The sequence below is a fragment of the Pelophylax lessonae genome (genome assembly GCF_965119305.1).
Source record: "Pelophylax lessonae genome assembly, chromosome: 3".
In the NCBI taxonomy this organism is placed as follows: domain Eukaryota; kingdom Metazoa; phylum Chordata; class Amphibia; order Anura; family Ranidae; genus Pelophylax; species Pelophylax lessonae.
Window position 1 is genome coordinate 185762582 of NC_138770.1, and position 19113 is coordinate 185781694.

Sequence of the window (19113 nt, forward strand, 5' to 3'; positions counted from 1 at the left end):
CCCAGAGGTTGTTTTTTTTTCTCAACAAAAGAGAAAAAGAAAAGAAAAAATTATATGTATATATTGTCAGTAGTTTCAAACGTCCATACACATATATGCCATCCAGATATACACATGGCCAGAGACACATGCATGTCATTGACAGAGTGCTTCTTCAGGAGTTGCCCATGACAAAGATAACTCGGAATGAAGTAACTTCCAACAAGGTGTAGTCAGCGAATTAAACCTTAGAAAAACACTAATTGCAGAGTGACTTTTTAGAGTCTGTGTAATGCAGTAAAATAGTTTTTCTTCAACCTCCTCTCTGTTTGGGAGACTGTGCTTAGTATGCTAATTTGTCTATTTTTGTAATGTCCTGCTGCATGTCAATACTTTGTAGAGTAGAGCCTTGGAGAAGGGGCCACGTCACTGTGATTAAAAGGTTGGCCAGCCTATTTAGAATTTTAAATGGGTGGCTTGGCAAAAAAATTGCCCAAGTGTGGAAGGTTTTTCTTGTTTCTTCAACAGCCTTTAAATATATTTTACTTACAGGGTGGTAGGCAAGGAGAGGACCTGCCTGATATAGCCTCAAACGTTTCCAAAAGGCGTCAGAAATTCTAGCTCCTACATTTTGTATGGGTGAACATGGTTGGTAGGTAGCTGCTGGACTGTACATTGGAGCAGTACACATACAAAACAACAAAAATGTGTTTGAAAAAACGAACTTTTCAGCTACATAGACCATGAACCGTGTCAATATAATATATAAAAAACACCTAATGTTTATTTTCGTCACATTCTAAAAAGAGAACGTTGGGTCCGTATAAAACCATAAGTATATATATATATATATATATATATATATATATATATATATATATATATATATATATATATATATATATATATATATATATAATTTTATAGCCCATACATCTATAAATGTCAAAAATGGAAAGAACACAAACCCATATATATAGTATTATGGATACTTTTACGTAGGTTAGTTTACTTTACTTTATGTTGAATTAAAAAATAGTGTCCTTTTGCAATAATGTCAATGCATTTCACAGTCAAGGGGCAGCTTCCTCAGGAAAAGACAATCTAGTCCTGCCTTCTCTTTGTCCTGTGTTTTCCTTTGACACTTGCTACAGGTCTGGAGTTTTTTCCTTTATTTACGCTTTTGTGCGACCAGTGAGACTCTGCTATGGGTATTGGCACCTTTTGGCGCTCTCCCTGTTCTGAGCTTAAACTGGTTTTAATGTATCACTTCTGTTTATTTTCACCATCAGTTTATTTCTTTGGTGACTTTACACAATTTGCCTCCTAACCTAGATTCCTGGTTGTGTATGCTGCTATTATTGGTGTTAATATTATTATTGTTATTATACAGGATTATATAGCGCCAACAGTTTACGCAGCGCTTTACAATGTAAAAGGGAGACAATACAGTTACAATACAATAAAATACAAGAGAATTAAGAGTGCCTGCTCAGAAGAGCTTACAATATAATAGGGTGGGACAGGTATTACAAGAGGTTGATACTGTGGGGAATGAGCTGATGGAAGAGGTAAAATATTAGTTGGAGGAGTGATGGGCTTCCCGGAAGAGATGAGTTTTCTGGGATTGCCTGAAGGCAGCTAGAGAAGGAGATTGCCGGACAGGTTGAGGTAGAGCATCCCAGAGGATGGGAGAGGCTTTGGAGATATCCTGGAGACGAGCCTTGAGAGGAGCTAAGAGGACGGTTTGGGTGATATTTGGAGACCAGATTGGTGATGTAGTTCGGGGCAGAGTTGTGAATGGCTTTGTATGTTGTGGATAGTAGTTTGAATTTAATTTGCTGGGCAATCGGAAGCCAGTGTAGGGATTGGCGGAGAGGAGTGGCAGACACTGAGCGGTTGGTAAAGTGGATAAGCCTGGCATCAGCATTCCGGATAGACTGAAGAGGGGGTAGCCTATGGAGATGTAGGCCTATGAAAAAGGATTTGCAGTAGTCGAGGCAAGAGATAACAAGGGAGCGAATGAGTAGGTTGGTGGTTTCAGTTTTTAAAAAGGGGCAAAGGAGGACAAGGTGCGTTCAATCCTAGACCTCAAAGGTGCTGAACTGCTTGTGCAGGTGCAGAAGTTCAGAATAGAGTTTGTTCGCATGGTGGTGGCTTCCCTGCATCAGGGGGATTTTCTTGCCTCCATTGACATCAAGGACGCTTACCTTCACATTTCAATATGGGTCGGTCACCAGCGCTTCCTCCATTTTGCCGTGGGAGAGGAGCATTATCAGTTTGTGGCATTACCCTAAAGGGTCTCGCCTCAGCTCCTCACGAAAGTGTTGGCCCCGGTGCTAGCATTGTTATGTCAACAGGGGATCGTGGTCCTGGGCTACTTGGACGACCTTCTTCTGTGAGCAGTCTCCCACTGCACTGGTGGAAAACCTGGAGGTCGCCATACGGACCCTGAAGAAATTTGGCTGGATTCTGAATCTTCAGAAGTCTGCTTTGGTTTGTGGGAGGAACCTAGACTCTCTGGGTCTGACTCTGGGCTCTGCCTTAGCAAGAGTACTCCTTCCTGTGGACCAACTGCAGAAACTGTAGGCTGCAACTTGCCGCCTCCTGTCTAGCATATGATCATTCCCCTGGACTTGCATGCGTGTGCTGGGCCTGATAGTGTCTTCCTTCGAGGTGGTTCTGTTTGCAGGGTTCCATACAAGGTCCCTGCAAGGGAGATTCTGATCAAATGGGACAAGACTCTACAGTCTCTGGACAACCAAATCTAGCTGAGCCAGGGTGCAAAGGGTCCCTGATCTGGTGGCTTCGTTTACCGGCGCTCCGGCAGGGAAAATCCTTCCTCCCCTTGTAATGGACGGTGATCACCATGGATGCAAGGCTGTTGTGATGGGGAGGTGTTCTCGACAGAAATTCTTCTCAGGGTGTCTGAACCCTGGAAGAGTCCAGACTAACGATAAATTTCCTGGAGCTACTAGCAATCAGACTATGCTTGGAACATTGGACGGATCTCCAAGGATGTCCAGTGCGCATTAATTTAGACCATGCCACAGCCGTGGCTTATGTCATTCACTAAGGGGGCACAAGAAATGTCCTGGCGGCTCTGGAGGTAGTTGGCCTTCTCAGGTGGGCTGAACGTTCATTCCAGCCCTTTCTGCCGTCCTGGAGTGGAAAACTGGCAGGTGGATTACCTCAGTCGGCAGGCATTGGACCAGGGGGAATGGTCTCTTCATCCAGAGGTGTTTTGATCAGTTGTGTCTCTGGTGGGGCACCCTAGAGGTGGATCTGTTGGTGTCTCGGCTCAACAGAAAGGTGCAGAGGTTCCTGGCGTGGTCACGGGATCCACTGGCGGATGCTACAGATGCGCTGGTGGCCCCGTGGGGTCAGTATCATCTGATATAGGCCTTCCCTCCTCTCAAGCTTCTGCCAAGACTTCTATGCAGGATTGAGGCAGAAGGGATTCCGGTCATCTTAGTGGCCCCGGCCTGGTTTTGCGGGACTTGGTACGCCGATTTAGTGCGGCTTGTCATTGATGTTCTTTGGAATCTTCCTCTCAGGGAGGATCTGCTGTCCCAAGGGCCAATCTTCCACCCTGCTTTACAGTCGCTGGCTCAGACGGCTTGACTGTTAAAAGCCAGGTACTGAAGGATAGGGGTTGGTCTGAATCTGTGATTCCGAAGCTGTTAAAAGCTAAGAAATCTACTTCTAGGAAGGTCTACCCTCCTACGCGGAAGACTTCCATTGCGTGGTGTGAGTCTCTTTGCATTCATCCTTACTCCTTCTCAGTGGCTTGGACTGATCTTCCTTCGTGGAGGGTTGAACAGAAATTGGCCCCGAGTATTATCAAAGACCAGGTGTCGGTTTTGTCAGTCTTCTTTCACTGACCCTTGGCCACGCTCCCTGGTACGTACCTTTCTTCAGGGTGTTCGCCATTTGGTTACTCCAGTGCGGTCTCTGTTGCTGCCTTGGGACCTCAATTTGGTGCTTTCTGTCCTCCAGAAGTTTCAGAAGGGAGATTCCCTTGTTTACATTGTCTCTGAAGGAAATTGCCTTGCATGCCTTGGATGTGGTTCGGGCAATTAGAGTGTACCTAACAGCTATGGAGTTTTTTTTAGGAAGTCAGACTCACTATTTGTGCTTACGAATGGGTCTTGGACAGGGTTGTCCGCTTCCTCGGTTACATTTTCCAGATTAATCAGACAGACAGTGATTCAGGCCTTTTTCATTAGGGGTCAGGTTCCTCCTTTCCCTATCAAGGCGCACTTGGGCGTTCAGTGCCTCGGGTGTCCTTGACGCACGTTTGCAAGGCGGCCACCTGGTCATCGGTGCCCCCTTTACAAAGTTCTATAAAGTGGATGTGTTGGCATCTTTTGGCGGCAAGGTTTTCCAGGATGCTGTTTAGAGGACTTGGTCCTCTTTGAAGGTGTATTTGTTTGTTTTTTTCAGGTGGGCTCCAGTTGTTTTGGTTGAGCCCCTGTTGCCTGGTTGGCTACTATTTTTAGCCTTGAATTTTTTGCTGTTCCCACCCCTCATGTTTAACACTGCTTTGGGACTTCCCAATGGTTGAGAATATCCAGAGCTGTGTCCGTCAATGAACGAAAGAAAATGGGATTTTTGACTTACCATACAATCCATTTCTCTGATGTTCATTGACGGACACCACACCCATCCCTCTGTGGAGTTGGATTTTCTCTGACAGTGCTTGTAACAAAACTGAGTACCTATAGCAGAGAGGGGGAGTATACCCCCTGGGACTGTCCAAAGGCATAGCCAGGCTTCTCTTTTTCTGCCTTATGTCCTACTCCTGTAGGGGGCAGTATAACCCAATGGTTAAGAATATCAGGAGCTGTGTCCGTCAATGAACATCAGAGAAATGGCTTTTATGGCAAGTAAAGAATCCCATTTTTTTTTTCCAGCATTCCTGTATCCCTCGGACTTTAAAGAGGAAGTAAACCCTAAAAAAACGAGAAAAAAAAAAACCTGTAAAGACAAAGGCATAATGAGCTAGTATGCATCGCATACTAGCTCATTAGGAAATACTTACCTTAAAACGAAGCCCTCGTAGTGCCGCCCGCTCAGCGACAGGGCAGCCGACATGTCCAGCTGCCCGGCTTCCTTGTTCGCGTCCTCCTGGCCATCGGATTGGCCGGAGGCACGATTACATCACTCCCGCGCATGCGCGCGGGAGCCGGCGTTCACGGCACTGTGCCGTTCCTTCAGAGCGCATGCGATAACGTCATCGGCTGCATGCGCTGTAAATATCTCCTAAACGAGGCATGTTTAGGAGAGATTTATAACACCTATAGGTAAGCCTTAATATAGGCTTACCTATAGGTAAATGTCAACAAAGTGGGTTTACAACCACTTTAAGAGAGATGTTACAGTGTAAAAAGAAGTATAAAGATCTTTTTTAAAGCAAGTAGTGTTAGGAACCGCATTTGACTTGGTTATCCATCATTTGCAGTCTCTGCACAGTAGGGCATAAATGTGAGTGAAGAAAGCAGAACAAGGAGCCAATCAGATCATGTTTTGACAAAAAGCATGCTGATAGGTGGATAAAGCACAAGAACAGAGGGATGAGCTCATCACTGTTCTACTCATTCCTTCACTGTCCAGTAAACAGGCTGGGGCAGGTCTAGGATGACCAGAGCTCAGAGGAGGTAAGATGAATGATGTTGGCCATTGGACAGAGAACATTTAACAGACAAACAAAAAAAGTACCAAGTGGAACAGCTCAAGATTGAAGGTTAAACTCTTCCTTCAGAACATAGCATATTTTCTAGTACATACAGTATGCTTAAAGAGGTTGTACACCGAGAAAATTTTTTTTTCTCTTCTTTACATCCTGAAAGAGAAACCCATAATGAGCTAGTATGCATTGCATACTAGCTCATTATGAAATACTTACCTTAGAACGAGCCCCCGCCGTGCCGTCCGCTTACCTGTATGACGGGCGACATGTATAGTCGCCCGTCTTCCGGGATCGCGGCATCCGGCCATCTGATTGGCCGGAGCCGCGGTGACGTCACTCCCGCGCGCGGGAGCCGACGGTCACGGCACGGGGCTCTGAAGGAACGGCACGATCTGCCGTTCCTTCAGAGCGCATGCGCCAGTGATGTCACTGGCTGCATTAAAGGTAAATATCTCCTAAACGGTGCATGTTTAGGAGATATTTACAGTACCTATAGGTAAGCCTTAATATAGGCTTACCTATAGGTACAACTTCCTGAGGAGGGTTTACTTCCTCTTTAAGTGAGTACTGATAAAAGCAAAATATCCTTTGTAACTCAAAGTGTGTGATTTTTGTTACTGATAAAATTGAATGCATGTTCACTTAACTTTGACACCAACAATCAATATGCTGTAATGAATAGTGACCAGTCTGCAGCCATCTTTCTTTGTTATGGCAGCTGCACAACAATAGTTGACTTTTAGTCCAATAATTCTTTAATATTCATCCCGATCATTGTGGGTTTTTTTTTTTTTTTTTGGATTGGTAAACCCGGTGCATAGTTGCCATCAATTTGAAGTAATCATTTTCACATCTCTTTACAGGCGAGGCAAAAAATCTGCTACCATACCCAGGACCCAACAAGATGAGAGACTGCTTTTGTACTGTGAATCTGGACCAGGAAGAACTCTTTAGAACCAATGTTGCTGAAAAGTCACTTAAGTAAGAAGTATTTTGTCTTCCTAGCATTGTGGTTTTGATGTAGGAATTAACTAAATTTATTTAAATGTATTCTTCAGTAATCCTTGCCAAAATGCCTTTATCAGTCACTATCAGGTGTATCTTACAAACCATTTGTAATATATGCTCTAAATGGTGGGAGATGTTATTACCCACAATGCAATCCAGTTTGCGGGGAGATGGTGTTCGAATGCCTGCCACCTAGGCTGCAGCTCTTTAGCAGATCCTCAGTGCTGGTTCCATACAGGTGATGTGGCCTGTTAGGCAGTGTACAGTACACACACACTGTTTCTTTTTTGTTCAACCAGTGAGCTGAATATAATGAAAAATCTGACCGATCCAAGCATGCAATGTGGATGCAGAGATCTCCCCTGCTGCTCTATTGTATTATGACAGCGAAGATCCGCCCCCCCCACCCACCCAACAACTGAGTCTTTAGTACAAACCATTTGTGTGCATTAGTTTAGGGTGAGGATTCCTTTTTATGCACATGGGATGCTGAGGATTCTGGCTTCTTAACAGCAAGTTTCTCATGCCTTACTATAAAGTAACTGTTTAACAATTTCTCTGTAGTCGGTAATGTTTTCTGCATACATTTTGCCTAACCTTAACAAGCAGCCTATGTACACAGGAAGCTGTGGGCTTTGAATAAAGAAAAAAATCTGACACAAACCGCACTGGGGTTCCTTTTTAACAATGAGTTAAGCATGTCAGTCTAGCTTCCGTTTCATCTTTGTGAACTTGAGTGGCCTGCCATTGATGTCTGAACACCACTGTTTTCAAGGTATATCGCGTCAGGACATTGTATTGACTTTTTTAGGAGATGTGGCTTTAGAATATTTATCAGAATTTGGCATTTGCATAAACAAAACTCTTCTTACATAGGAAACCACAGCAGTTTGACTCTTGTTTTTGCATCATTTCCCCTGTTCACTTCTTCAGTAATGACTATTGCACAAGAGTCATTTCCGGGTAATGTTCTGCTGACGTGGCGTCTCCAGTTGACATGATTCTTTCAGTGATACTTTGCATCTTCGTTTCATTCATCTATATTCTCTTCCTGGAATTTAACAGCTACAAAACGTATCCACAGACCCAAGATGAAATTCTGTCAGTCCATTCTGACATATGATGAGCCAGTGATCATAATGCAATACACACACCCTGACATCTGGAGGTATCCCACAACTAACCCTTATATGGATAAGGATAAGTTGGCCATTTTGGATTTTCCTAGTGAATAACTGTAGATTAAAAGGGGGAAACTAAAAATCTTGGCTGAATATTGGCACAGGCTGTTGAAGAAGTAGACTTCTGAGCCTTGAAAAATGTAAAAATGTAAATACTGCTCCATACATTTATGTAAAAGGTACCTTGTTTTTAATTTTTTTTTTAAGATGAATTATTTATTTTTTAATGTACATACATGGATGCAGGCAGAATACAGTAGTCCAAATACTGGACAAATCCAGGATAATAACAGATATAAAACGATAGAATAAACCATTATAGGAGAAAATCCCTTTTTACTACTTCCATTCCTGCCTGTCAGCACCTCCCCTGCCCTGAAGCCCAGGCCTATTGTTGAGCTCAGAAATGGCTCCGTACCCTATTCAGTGTCTGTGCCCGTCATACATAAGCATGTAATGTAATGTAATAATACATTTGGTTTTATGTGTCCTTCACTTTGTGGATAATCATTTCTGTGCTGGTGACAGTCTTCTATCCCTTTGCCATGCAATAAGTAGAATGTTAATATGGAGCAAAAAGTGAAAATGTTCTTGGTGACAAATGAACTGGCTGATCTATTTGCATTTTTGAAGTTGCAGTCAGTGGGAAGCAGATAAATAATGAAGTCCATTTTCATACAATCTTCTATTTGTTTTGGGCCCTTCTTGCTTTTTATTTTTATTTTTTTATATTGATTGGCAAAACGGACACTAAGAAAAAGATTGAGAGCAAAATAAAAACTGAATAAAAAAAAAAGGCCCTCAAAACTAGAAGCAAGAACCTTGTTGGGTTCAGCTTTCATTGTGGAACTAATTTTCTATGCCTTAAATTTTAAAATGACAGCTGCTGCAGGAGGGGGGGGGGGGGGGGGGGAACACCACCACCACCACCACCACCACCACCACCACCACCACCACCACCACCACCACCACCACCACCACCACCACCACCACCACGCATGTTACACCCAAAATATGGATGTAAACTGTTGCTAAAGCTGGGGTTTTGCCTTTTAACCACTTCAGCTCCGGAAGGTTTTGCCCCCTTTCTGACCAGAGTACTTTTTGCGATTTGACACTGCGTTGCTTTAACTGGTAATTGCCCAGGCATGCAACGATGTGCCCATTCTAAATTTGTGTCCTTTTTTCCCCACAAACAGAGCTTTATTTTGGTGGTATTTGATCACCACTGGGATTTTATTTGTTGCAATATAAACGAAAAAAGACAAATAAAAAAAAATATATATATATATTTTCTACTTTTTGTTCATAACAAAAATCCAATAAACTAAATTTTTGTCATACATTTAGGCCAAAATGTATTTAGCCACATGTCTTGGGTAAAAATAAATTCAAAAAGCGTATATTGGTTTGCGCAAGAGTTATAGCGTCTACAAACTATGGTACATTTACTTGTATTTACGCAGCTTTTAGTTTGACTGCCTGCCTATCTCATTTCTTGAGGTGCTAAAATGTCAGGGCAATACAACCACCCCCACCCCTCCCCAAATTACCCTTTCTTTGGAAAGTACCCTGAAAAACAAATTATTGCCTTCAGAATTTCAAAGGGAGTAAATTGCTCATTTCACTTCCTCACTACCTATCACGGTTTTGAAGGCCATGAAATGTCAAGATAGCTCAAAACCCCCTATATGACCCCATTTTGGAAAGTAGACACTCAATGTTATTTGCTGAAAGACATGTTGAGTCCATGGAAAATTTAATATTTTGCCACAAGTTTCGTGAATATGACAACATTTTTATTTATTTATTTATTTATTTTTTAATCGGGCCAAAAATTGAGGCCGCCGCTTTGTGGCCTACTTGCCGCTGACGGAACTAGCTTTCTAACATCCAGCCTCCCCATGGGGGACCAAATGGTCAGCCTGGCTCCTTCCTTGAACGGGTGGCGCTTCAATTTTTAGCGAAGTGTAGCAGCCATTGTGTGGGTGAGGGTACGTCAAGGGGGCTATGTCCTATTATGCCCTCTAGTTTTTTTTTTTCAGGTCTTATTGGTGGTCCTTTTGTGGATCGTTGCCAACGTCTCCTTGCGGGACTGTGGTCGGCAACCTCCCCTGCTTATGTTCTCAGGGTGAGCTTAGTATATGCTGGGTCTGCGTCTACTTGGGGTGCTCTGACGGTGAGGATGATTCCTCTTTTACTGCACATGCGCATGCAAAGATGCTGGTGAATACAATGAATATATAGGTGTGGGTAATTTAAATATTGAAATGCAATTGCTGCTGCGTCAGAGGCGCCGGTCCCCTTGGGGCCCGCAGTTCCTCAAAAGCGGAAAAGGTATTCCCCTTTTCCCGCCTACTGTGACAAAATTGTCGCAAATCAGTGGACTTGTTTTAAACGCAATATGGCGGTGCCTGAGCATTTCGACTGCATTCCTTGAGGAGTCGAAGTACGTGGGCAGTCCCACCTGTGGGGGACTCTCAGGTTTCCAGGCTGAATAAATCCACCATAATTCCGGTGGCGGAGTCTCCGGTTTTTAAAAAGTTTATTTTGTCAGGAGAGCCTAGACTTTGGTCTGCCACATGTTTTTCTGTCGCCGGTTCAGTCCTTGGGCCAGAGTTCACCATAGCATTGGTGTCCCTGACTTTCCCAAATGGGCACAGGTTTTGCGCTGGGATCTGGATGGTGCAACAGCCTCCAGCTGCCCTTGCGGAGATGGCAGACTTTTTGGTCCAGGGGTTACAGTTCGTGTGTGATGCCTCTCTGAATGCGGCTTCCTTAGTCTCCGGGCTGTTCGTGACCGCAACATCCTTTGGTGCATGATATGACTAAAATACTGGTCTGCGGACCAGGCTGTCTAGAAGGCCTTGTGTAATCTTCCCTTTGGGGGAATCGCCCGTTCAGAGTCTCCCTAGAAGGACGGTCTGGTATGCCGAGAGTAGGTCCGCCAGATCTGCAGACAAGGTCTATTCTGCCTGAAGGACGCCATCACCCGTGTTTGGGGTGGAGAAGGACGTCTTTGCTTCCTCTGGATCGGTGGACTTCCCTGATCAGACAGGTGGGTCCATGATTTGATCGGCCCGGCTACAAGATCGAGTTTTCGATCTTCTACTCTAGTGCAGTTTTCTCCTTCCAACCTGCGAAGTCTCTTCGTAGTGGTGCAAAACTTGCTACTACAAGGGGTGATTGTTCCAGTCTCGGAATCGGAACATTTGTTTCATGGCTTTTATTTCAAACATGTTTGCAGGTCCTAGGAAGGAAAGTGTGGTACGTCCAATCTTGGACCTCCAGGTTCTGAACTGTTTTTTGTATGGGTACAGATGTTTTAAATGGAGTCCATTCATACGGTAGTGGCATACCGTCCTATTCCATTATAGGTCGTTCATCTGCGCTTCCTCCTCTTGCCATTGGCAAGGAGCACTGTCAAGAGGTTTCACCTCAGCCCCTCGGGTTTTCACAAGTGTTGGCCCCGGTGTTGGTATTTTTGCGTCAGCGGGGTATTGCTGTACTGGATTACCTGGATGATCTTCTACGAGCAGAGTCCCTCACTGTTCTGACAGACAACCGGGAGATTACTGTGCAGACTCTGTAGGAATTTGGTTGGAAATTTAATTTCCAGTTATTGGCATTGCTTCTGTCTATCTAGTTGGACTATCTGGGTCTGTTCAGGACTCAGAAAGGGTGTTCCTACCATGGCACAAGTTCCAATATCGGTTTACACGAGACCTCTGCAAGAGAGTTTCTTGATATGTGAAGCGAGAATCCACAGTCTCTAGATAACCTGATCCTGTTGAGCTGGGGTATGGAAAGGTCCCTGCTGCGGTGGCTTCGTTCTCCGGCGCTTCAACAGGGCGATTCTTCCTTCCCCTGTACCGGACGGTGGTCACCATGGATGGCAGCCTGTCCGGGTGGGGTGGCATGTGTTTGACACAGATTGTGTTCAGGGGGGGGGGGGGGGGTCTGGCCTCCTGGAAGACTACTGATCAATATAATTTACATCTCCTCAGAGGTGTTTCATTAGTAGTGTCTCTGGTGGGGAACTCCTGAGTTGGTCCTGTTGTCCTCTCGTCTCCACAGGAAGGTATTTGGGATTGTGGCATGGTCTTGGATCCTCTGGCCATCGCCACGGACACACTGGTGGCTCCTTTGGGGCCAGTGTTATCTGAAATACGCCTTTTTTGTTCTGGAACTTCTGCCAAGACTCCTGCGTATGCTCAAGGCAAAGGGACTACGGCCATCCTAGTGGCTCCAGACTGGCTTTGCAGTTCTTGGTACACAGATCGGTTGCGGTTGGTCATCAATGTTCCTTGGTAACTTCTTTTTTAGAGGAGATCTGTTGGCTAAAGGGCCAATCTTCCATCTTGCTTTTTAATTACTGGCTTTAACGGCTTGACTGTCAAAGCCAGGTGCTTCAGGCTAGAGCAGGGGTGGGTAGACTTTTTGACTCAAGGGCCACAATGGGTTCATATATTGGACCCAGGGGCCGGACCAAGATTAGATGGCAAAAAACGCTGTAAAAAATTGTGACTTTGAGGTCACAAAAGTGTGAAAGGGGCCTTCAGTTATTAAGGTATAGTGTGCCCCCTTTCAATGCGCAGTGACCAGCGTGCGTGCCCCCTTTCAATGCGCAGTGACCAGCGTGCGTGCCCCCTTTCAATGCGCAGTAACCAGCGTGCGTGCCCCCTTTCAATGCGCAGAGACCAGCGTGTGTGCCCCCTTTCAATGCGCAGAGACCAGCGTGCGTGCCCCCTTTCAATGCAGTGTACCCCCCCCCCCCCTTTGCTGAAGCCTAGGACCGGCCGCCACTGTAAATGAATAAATTAGCTAGCGCTCCGCGGGCCGGATTAAAAGGTCCACCAGGCCGTAGTTTGCCCATTCTTGGGCTAGAGGGTTGTCTGAATCGGTGATCCCCATGCTGCTGCAAGCTATTAAATCTATTTATTAGTAGTTTTACCATCGCCTTTGAGGAGCATACTTTGCGGATGTGAATCCCCTAGGGCTCACTCACGCTCCGTTTCGGTGAGTTGGGTTCCTCCAACGAGTTGTTGAGCAGCAGCTCAGTGGGGTTGCGGAACCCTCCGGGTCGCAGCCCCGGTCTGCTTTTACAGCAGCTTTGGAAAGCCTTGTCAAAAGTAGATTGAGTGTTAAAAAATGCCACTAGCTGAAAGTGCCCTTTGCCTTCACCTCCCTCTGTAGTATCCTCAGATTCTGAGGTAGATGGGGCCGCCGCGGACACATACCATCCTGGTGGATCTGTGTCTTTGCATTCTGACGGCAAAGAGGACATTTCCTTGTCGGCTGCCGCGCGGGAAAGTGTGCTGGTGGAGGCACTTATAGTGTCGGTGCGGGAAACCTTAAAAATGGCGGATGAGTCTCCAGCGTCAGGGATGCCAGTGTCTTTTGGCACCCCCATTTCCAGAAGTCGGGCAAGGTGTTTCCCTGTCCGGAACTTTTGGACAACATTGTCAATGAACAGTGGGGGCACATCAAACCAATGTTAGTGGTGCCTAAGCACGTTTTAAAAGGCGTTACCCCTTCGTAGATGCGGTTTCCACTAGGTGGACCGTGCCACGGAGGGTGGATCGTCTGGTTTCCAGGCTAAACAAGTCTGCTGTGGTCCCGTTGGAAAAGTCCCTGGTATTTACAGACCCAATGGATAGATGGATTGAGTCTCTGTCCCGCCATTTGCTTGGGTTAGAGCAGTGTTTCTCAACTCCGGTCCTCAGGGCACACTAACAGGCCAGATTTTAGGTATTACCTTGGGGAGATGCAGACTAGAATACTGCAATCACTGAGCAGCAAATTATATCACCTGTGATGTATTTCAGTTTTCTTGCACACCTGGCCTGTTAGTGTGCCCTGAGGACCGGAGTTGAGAAACACTGGGTTAGAGGGCTCCATACTAAAACCGGTCTTTGTGATCACTCTGGTGTCACAGACCATCACAGAATGGGCGAAGTTGCTAAAAGGTGACTGAAACAAAGCAGCTCTCACCGGGCCTGATAGAGCTAACGGGCCAAATGGTTCAAGTCATTCTGTATATATGTGATGTGTCGCTGGATGCGGCTCCACTGGTAGCCAGAGTCTCTGCGGTGGTGTGGCTTAAAAGCTGGTCTGCAGACCAGGCTTCCAAAAAGGCTCTTTCTGACCTTCCCTTTTACGGGGGGACAGGTTGTTTGGATCCTCCCTGGTTCAGTTGATCAAAGGCCTTATGAGTGGGAGAGGAACTCTTCTTCCCCAATCCACCAAGGGCAAGGCACCGCGTAATAGACGGGGACCTTAATTTACTGCTCATAGGCGGCCCTTTCACACCTCCGGGTGGCAGGAGAAAGGAGCTGAGCCATTCAGGTCTTCTGGGGGTTCCAAGAAGCCATGGTCGGGTAAGCCGAGAACAAGCCAATCTGGATCTGTTGACAAATCCTCGTCTGCTTGAAGGGATGCCCTCGCTTGTTTCTGGGGTGGGGGGACTTCTTTGCTTCTTTCTGGAACCATTGACTATCTTGATTCAGGACAAATGGGTCCACGAACTGATGCGATCGGGTTACAAGACCGAATTCCAGGCTCGACCGCCGGACAGGTTCTGCACGTCCAATCTATGCCTTACTCCAGACCGGTTAAGTGATCTAATAGGCAGTACAAGATCTGCTGTCACAAGGGGTGATTGTGCCAGTTTCTTCTCGAATTGACCCCCCGGACAAGCTGCAAAAGTTGAAGGGGCAATTCGCTTGCTGTTAGCCAGCAATCTGTTCTCTCTGCGGACTTGCATGCGGGCCTTGGGTCTGATGGTGTCAACCTTCGAGGCGGTTCCGTTTGCTCAGTTCCACACGAGACCCTTACAAAGGGAGATTCTTGTCAAATGCAACAAAGATCCAAAGTCCTTGGACACTATGATTCGGTTGAGTCACAACACAAGGACTGCCCCATTAATGTGGCTTCACTCATTGGCACTACAAGTCCTTCCTTCCACTGTATTGGACTGTGGTAACCACAAATGCCAGCCTGTCTGGCTGGGGAGGAGTACTGGGGAAGCTCTGCGTCCAGGGGTCCTGGACGGTAGAAAAGGTCCAGGTTTCCGATCAATATTCTTGAACTCAGAGCGATAAAGCTTTGCCTGATTTACTGGACAACTCGTTTCACAGGGTTGTCCAGTCCAGATTTAATCGGACAATGCCACGGCCGTGGCGTACATCAATCATCAAGGGGACACTAAGAGTGTCTTGGCAGCCCGGGAGGTGGCCGAGATCTTGAAATGGGCTGAAAAGTTTGTTCCAGCCCTTTCTGCAGTGCACATACCAGGTGTGGAAAATTGGCAGGTGGATTACCTCAGTCGTCAGGTGTTGGATCAGGGGGAGTGGTCCCTGCACCAGGAGGTGTTTCACCTCCTGTGTGTCCAGTGGGGGACACCTGATGGTGACCTGTTTGCTTCTCGACACAACAAGAAGGTTGAGGTTTGTAGCCAGGTAGAGGGATCTTCTGGCTGATGCCACAGATGCAGTGGTGGCTCCTTGGGGTCAGTATTGGCTGATCTATGCGTTCCCTCCGCTGAAACTCCTGCCGAGGCTTTCGCACAGAATTAGAGGTGGAAGGGATTCCGGTCATTCTGGTGGCCTCAGACTGGCCGCCGGTCTTGGTACACAGGTCTGGTAGGGCTGGTCGCCGATGCTCCTTGGAGACATCCTCTCAGGGAAGATCCGCTGTCTCAAGGGCCGATCTTCCATCTTGCTTTACAGTCGCTGGCTTTAACGGCGTGGCTGTTCAAAGCCAGGTATTGAAGGATAGAGGTGTTTCTCATTCTGTGATTCCTACACTGTTGAAGGCCAGGAAGTCTACTTCCGGGAAGATCTATCATCATACGTGGAAATCGTACATCTCATGGTTTGAATTGCTAAAGGTGCATCCTCTCCCGTTTTTTCGGTGGCTAGAATTTTGACCTTTCTTCAAAAAGGGGTTGAACAATGTTTAGCTTTGGGCACTATCAAAGGCCATGTGTCGGCTTTGGCTGTATTTTTTCCAAGGCCCTTTAGCTACACATGCTTTGATTAGTACTTTTATTCAAGGGGTTCACCATATGGCTCCTCCAAGGCAATCCCTGCTACCTCAGTGGGATCTTAATTTTGGTATTCTCTGTTCTTAAAAAACCTCCTCCTTTTGAGAACATTTAAGGAGATTTGTCTTGCTTACCTCATGACAGAAGGTTGCCTATTTGGTGGCTATTCTTTTTGCCCGCAGAGTATCTGAATTGGCGGCGCTGTCCTGCCGTTCACCTTATCTGGTTGTCCACAGAGATAAAGTGGTACTTCGACCTAATCATTTGTTCCTTCCTAAGGTGGTTTCTGATTTCCATCTGAATGAAGACATTGTGCTGCCTTCACTCTGTCCTATGCCTAAGCATCCCAAGGAAATTGCTTTGCTTTTGGATGTGGTTTGGGCAATTAGAGTTTACCTGGCAGCTACTGAATCTTTCAGGAAATCAGACTCTCTGTCCTCACCGAAGGACCTAGAAAAAGTTTGGCTGCGTCTACTGCGAACCTAATCTAGATGGATCAGACGGTGGTTCAGGCTTATTCACTGAAGGGTCAGGTTCCTCCTTTCCCTGTGAAGGCGCATTCTACTAGGGCGTTGAGTGCCTCTTGGGCTTTTCGCCATCAGGCGTCGGTGATGCAAGTTTGCAACTTGGTCGTCTGTGCACACGTTCACAAAATTCTACAAGGTAGATGTGTTGGCATTTTCAGGTGCTTCTTTTGGCCGCAGGGTTTTGCAGGCTGCTGTTTAAACCCTTCAGCTCCGGAAGGTTTTACCCCCTTAATGATCAGGTCATTTTTTTTCCATTCGGCACTGCGTTACTTTAACGAAAAATTGCGCGGTTGTGCGACACTGTACCCAAATACAATTAATGTCCTTTGTTTCCCACAAATGGAGCTTTCTTTTGGTGGTATTTGATCACCTCTGCGGGTTTGTAGAGTTTGCGCTATAAACAGAAAATGAGCGACAATTTTGAAAAAAAACACAATAGTTTTCACTTTCTGCTATAAAACATTCCCAATCAAAATGTTTTTAAAAATCTAATTTTTTTTTTAATCAGTTTAGGCCATTTTTGTATTCTGTGGCAATCAGCGATTTTTAGCAGGACTGCGACATTGCGGCGGACAGATAGGACCCCTAACTGAAATTTTTGGCACTTTTTGGGCACCAGTGACATTAATACAGTAATCGCTGCTAAATAATATGCACTGTTACTGTATAAATGACACTGGCAGGGGAGGGGTTAACACTGGTGATCAAAGGGGTTAATGTGTCTAACTGTGTTTGATCACTGTTGGGGGGGGGGGAGGGGCTCTGTGACAGGCACAGAGAGATCGGGGTTTCGCTCCTCTGCCCTCAAAGTATCTGACCCCATCAAGAAAGATGTGATAAGGTGCTTTCCAAATTTCCCAATGGCGCTGTTTATATCCAGGGAAATCGAAGTCATGAAATGTGTGTAGCTTCTGGTTTCTTAGGCCATAGATATGATTGGAGCTGTTCTGGTCTCTGATTAGCTCTATGGTCAGCTACATTCTCGGATTCCCAGTGGGACAGGAAAGCCCAAGAAAACCATGGAAGGTGAGGGGAGGGGGGCATCCCCTCCCACTGCTTGTAAAAGCAGTCTAGTGGCTAATTAGCCACTAGGATTACTTTTGCATGAAAAAAACAATGCCAAGATGATGTCTAAACCTGCAGGCATCATTCTGGTATAATCACTCAAAGTCCAGCAACATACCAGCCAGTACGTTGCTGGTCCTTGTTGGGGATATATTGTAATGTTCGTGTTTTTTTTTTTTTTTTTTTTCATGCAGCCTGTGAGTGGACTCTCAAGTTTCCAGGTTGAATAAAGCCACCCTTCCTCCGGTGGAGGACTCTGTTCTTTAAGGACCTTTTTGACAAGAGCTGAATCTCTGATCTAGTACCTGGTTTTCGTCATAACATTGGTTTTCCAGACCTTAACGGAATGGGCTAAGTTCCTGCACCAGGATTTGGAGGGGGGACAACCTCCTCCTGTCCTGGTGGAGCTGGCGTACCAGTTGGTCCAGGGGTTGCAGTACATCTGTGATGCCTCTCTGGATGTGGCCCCCTAGCCTGCAGGGTGTCCGTGACAGCGGTGACTCTTCGCTCGATGATATGGCTGAAATACTAGTGTGCGGACCAGTCTTCCAAGAAGGTATTGATGAATCTCCCTTTTGTAGGAGAACGCTTGTTTGGAGCTTCCATGGAGGAGATCATTAAAGGTCTTACTTGAGGTAAGAGTACTCTTCTTCTGCAGACTGCCAGGAGAAAAGAGGCTCGCCACAAGCGTCCCCCTTTCTACTCAGCCCATAAGCGGTCCTCTAGTCCCTCTGGATTTAAGGACCAGGGTTCAAAATCCACCTGTAACCCTGCAGTGGGTTCCAAGAGGAAGTACTATCAATTCCTGGCATTACCCTTTGGTGTCGTCTCGGCTCCTCGGGTGCTTACAAAAGTTTTGGCCCCGGTGTTGGCATTACTAAGGCAGAAGGGGGTTGCGGTGCTGGGGTACCTGGACGATCTCCTCCTGCGAGTAGAGTCTCCTAATGCCTTGAAAGACAGTCTGGACATTTGGTGCAAACCTTGCAAGAGTTTGGATGGAAATTTATTTCCAAAAATCTGTTCTGGTCCCGTCCACCAAACTGGACTATCTGGGCCTGACCCTGGACACGACCTCAACCGGGGTTTAAAGGCCCGTACACACGTACCGATTGTCGGCCGTAAATATTCGGCCAACGTCCGATCGGCCCATTGTCGGCTTGTTAGTATGATGCTTCCGACAACCGACTGCGACTTTTCGGCCGAACAAAATCTGGTGTGCATGCTATAAAATTTTTGTAGGCCAACAAAGAACGATTGTTCGTCAGTCAGTACAGATTTCGGCCGACAAAAAGCAGATAAGCAAGACTGGGCATGCTCAGAGAAGAAAAAACACACGGAAAGTTAACCATCACATGACATCACTTCTGCAGTCGGTTGTTGTTGGCCGACAAAATTCGTGTGCAGTCTTTAGCACTTTTCAACCTACACGACAGCACCGGACAAAAGACGGCCGGACGGTCGGCCGACAATCGGTGTGTGTGTACGGGGCTTAACTCCAGAAATTGCAGGATGCAGTTCGGCTCCTATTGCCCGACCGGCGATCATCCCTCAGGACTTACATGCAAGTGCTGGGCCTGATGGTTTCCACCTTTTTTGAGGCTGTTCCATTTGCTC

The 19113-nt window shown here is 46.2% G+C and overlaps 1 protein-coding gene across 1 annotated transcript in view; it reads left to right on the forward strand.

Annotated features, from left to right (window-relative positions):
• RASA2 (RAS p21 protein activator 2) overlaps nt 1-19113 on the forward strand; it is a 451771-nt gene that overhangs the window by 85049 nt on the left and 347609 nt on the right. The window contains exon 2 of the mRNA XM_082249978.1: nt 6535-6652. Within this exon, the coding sequence (XP_082106104.1) occupies nt 6535-6652 (118 nt within the window). The remainder of the gene's footprint in view (nt 1-6534; nt 6653-19113) is intronic.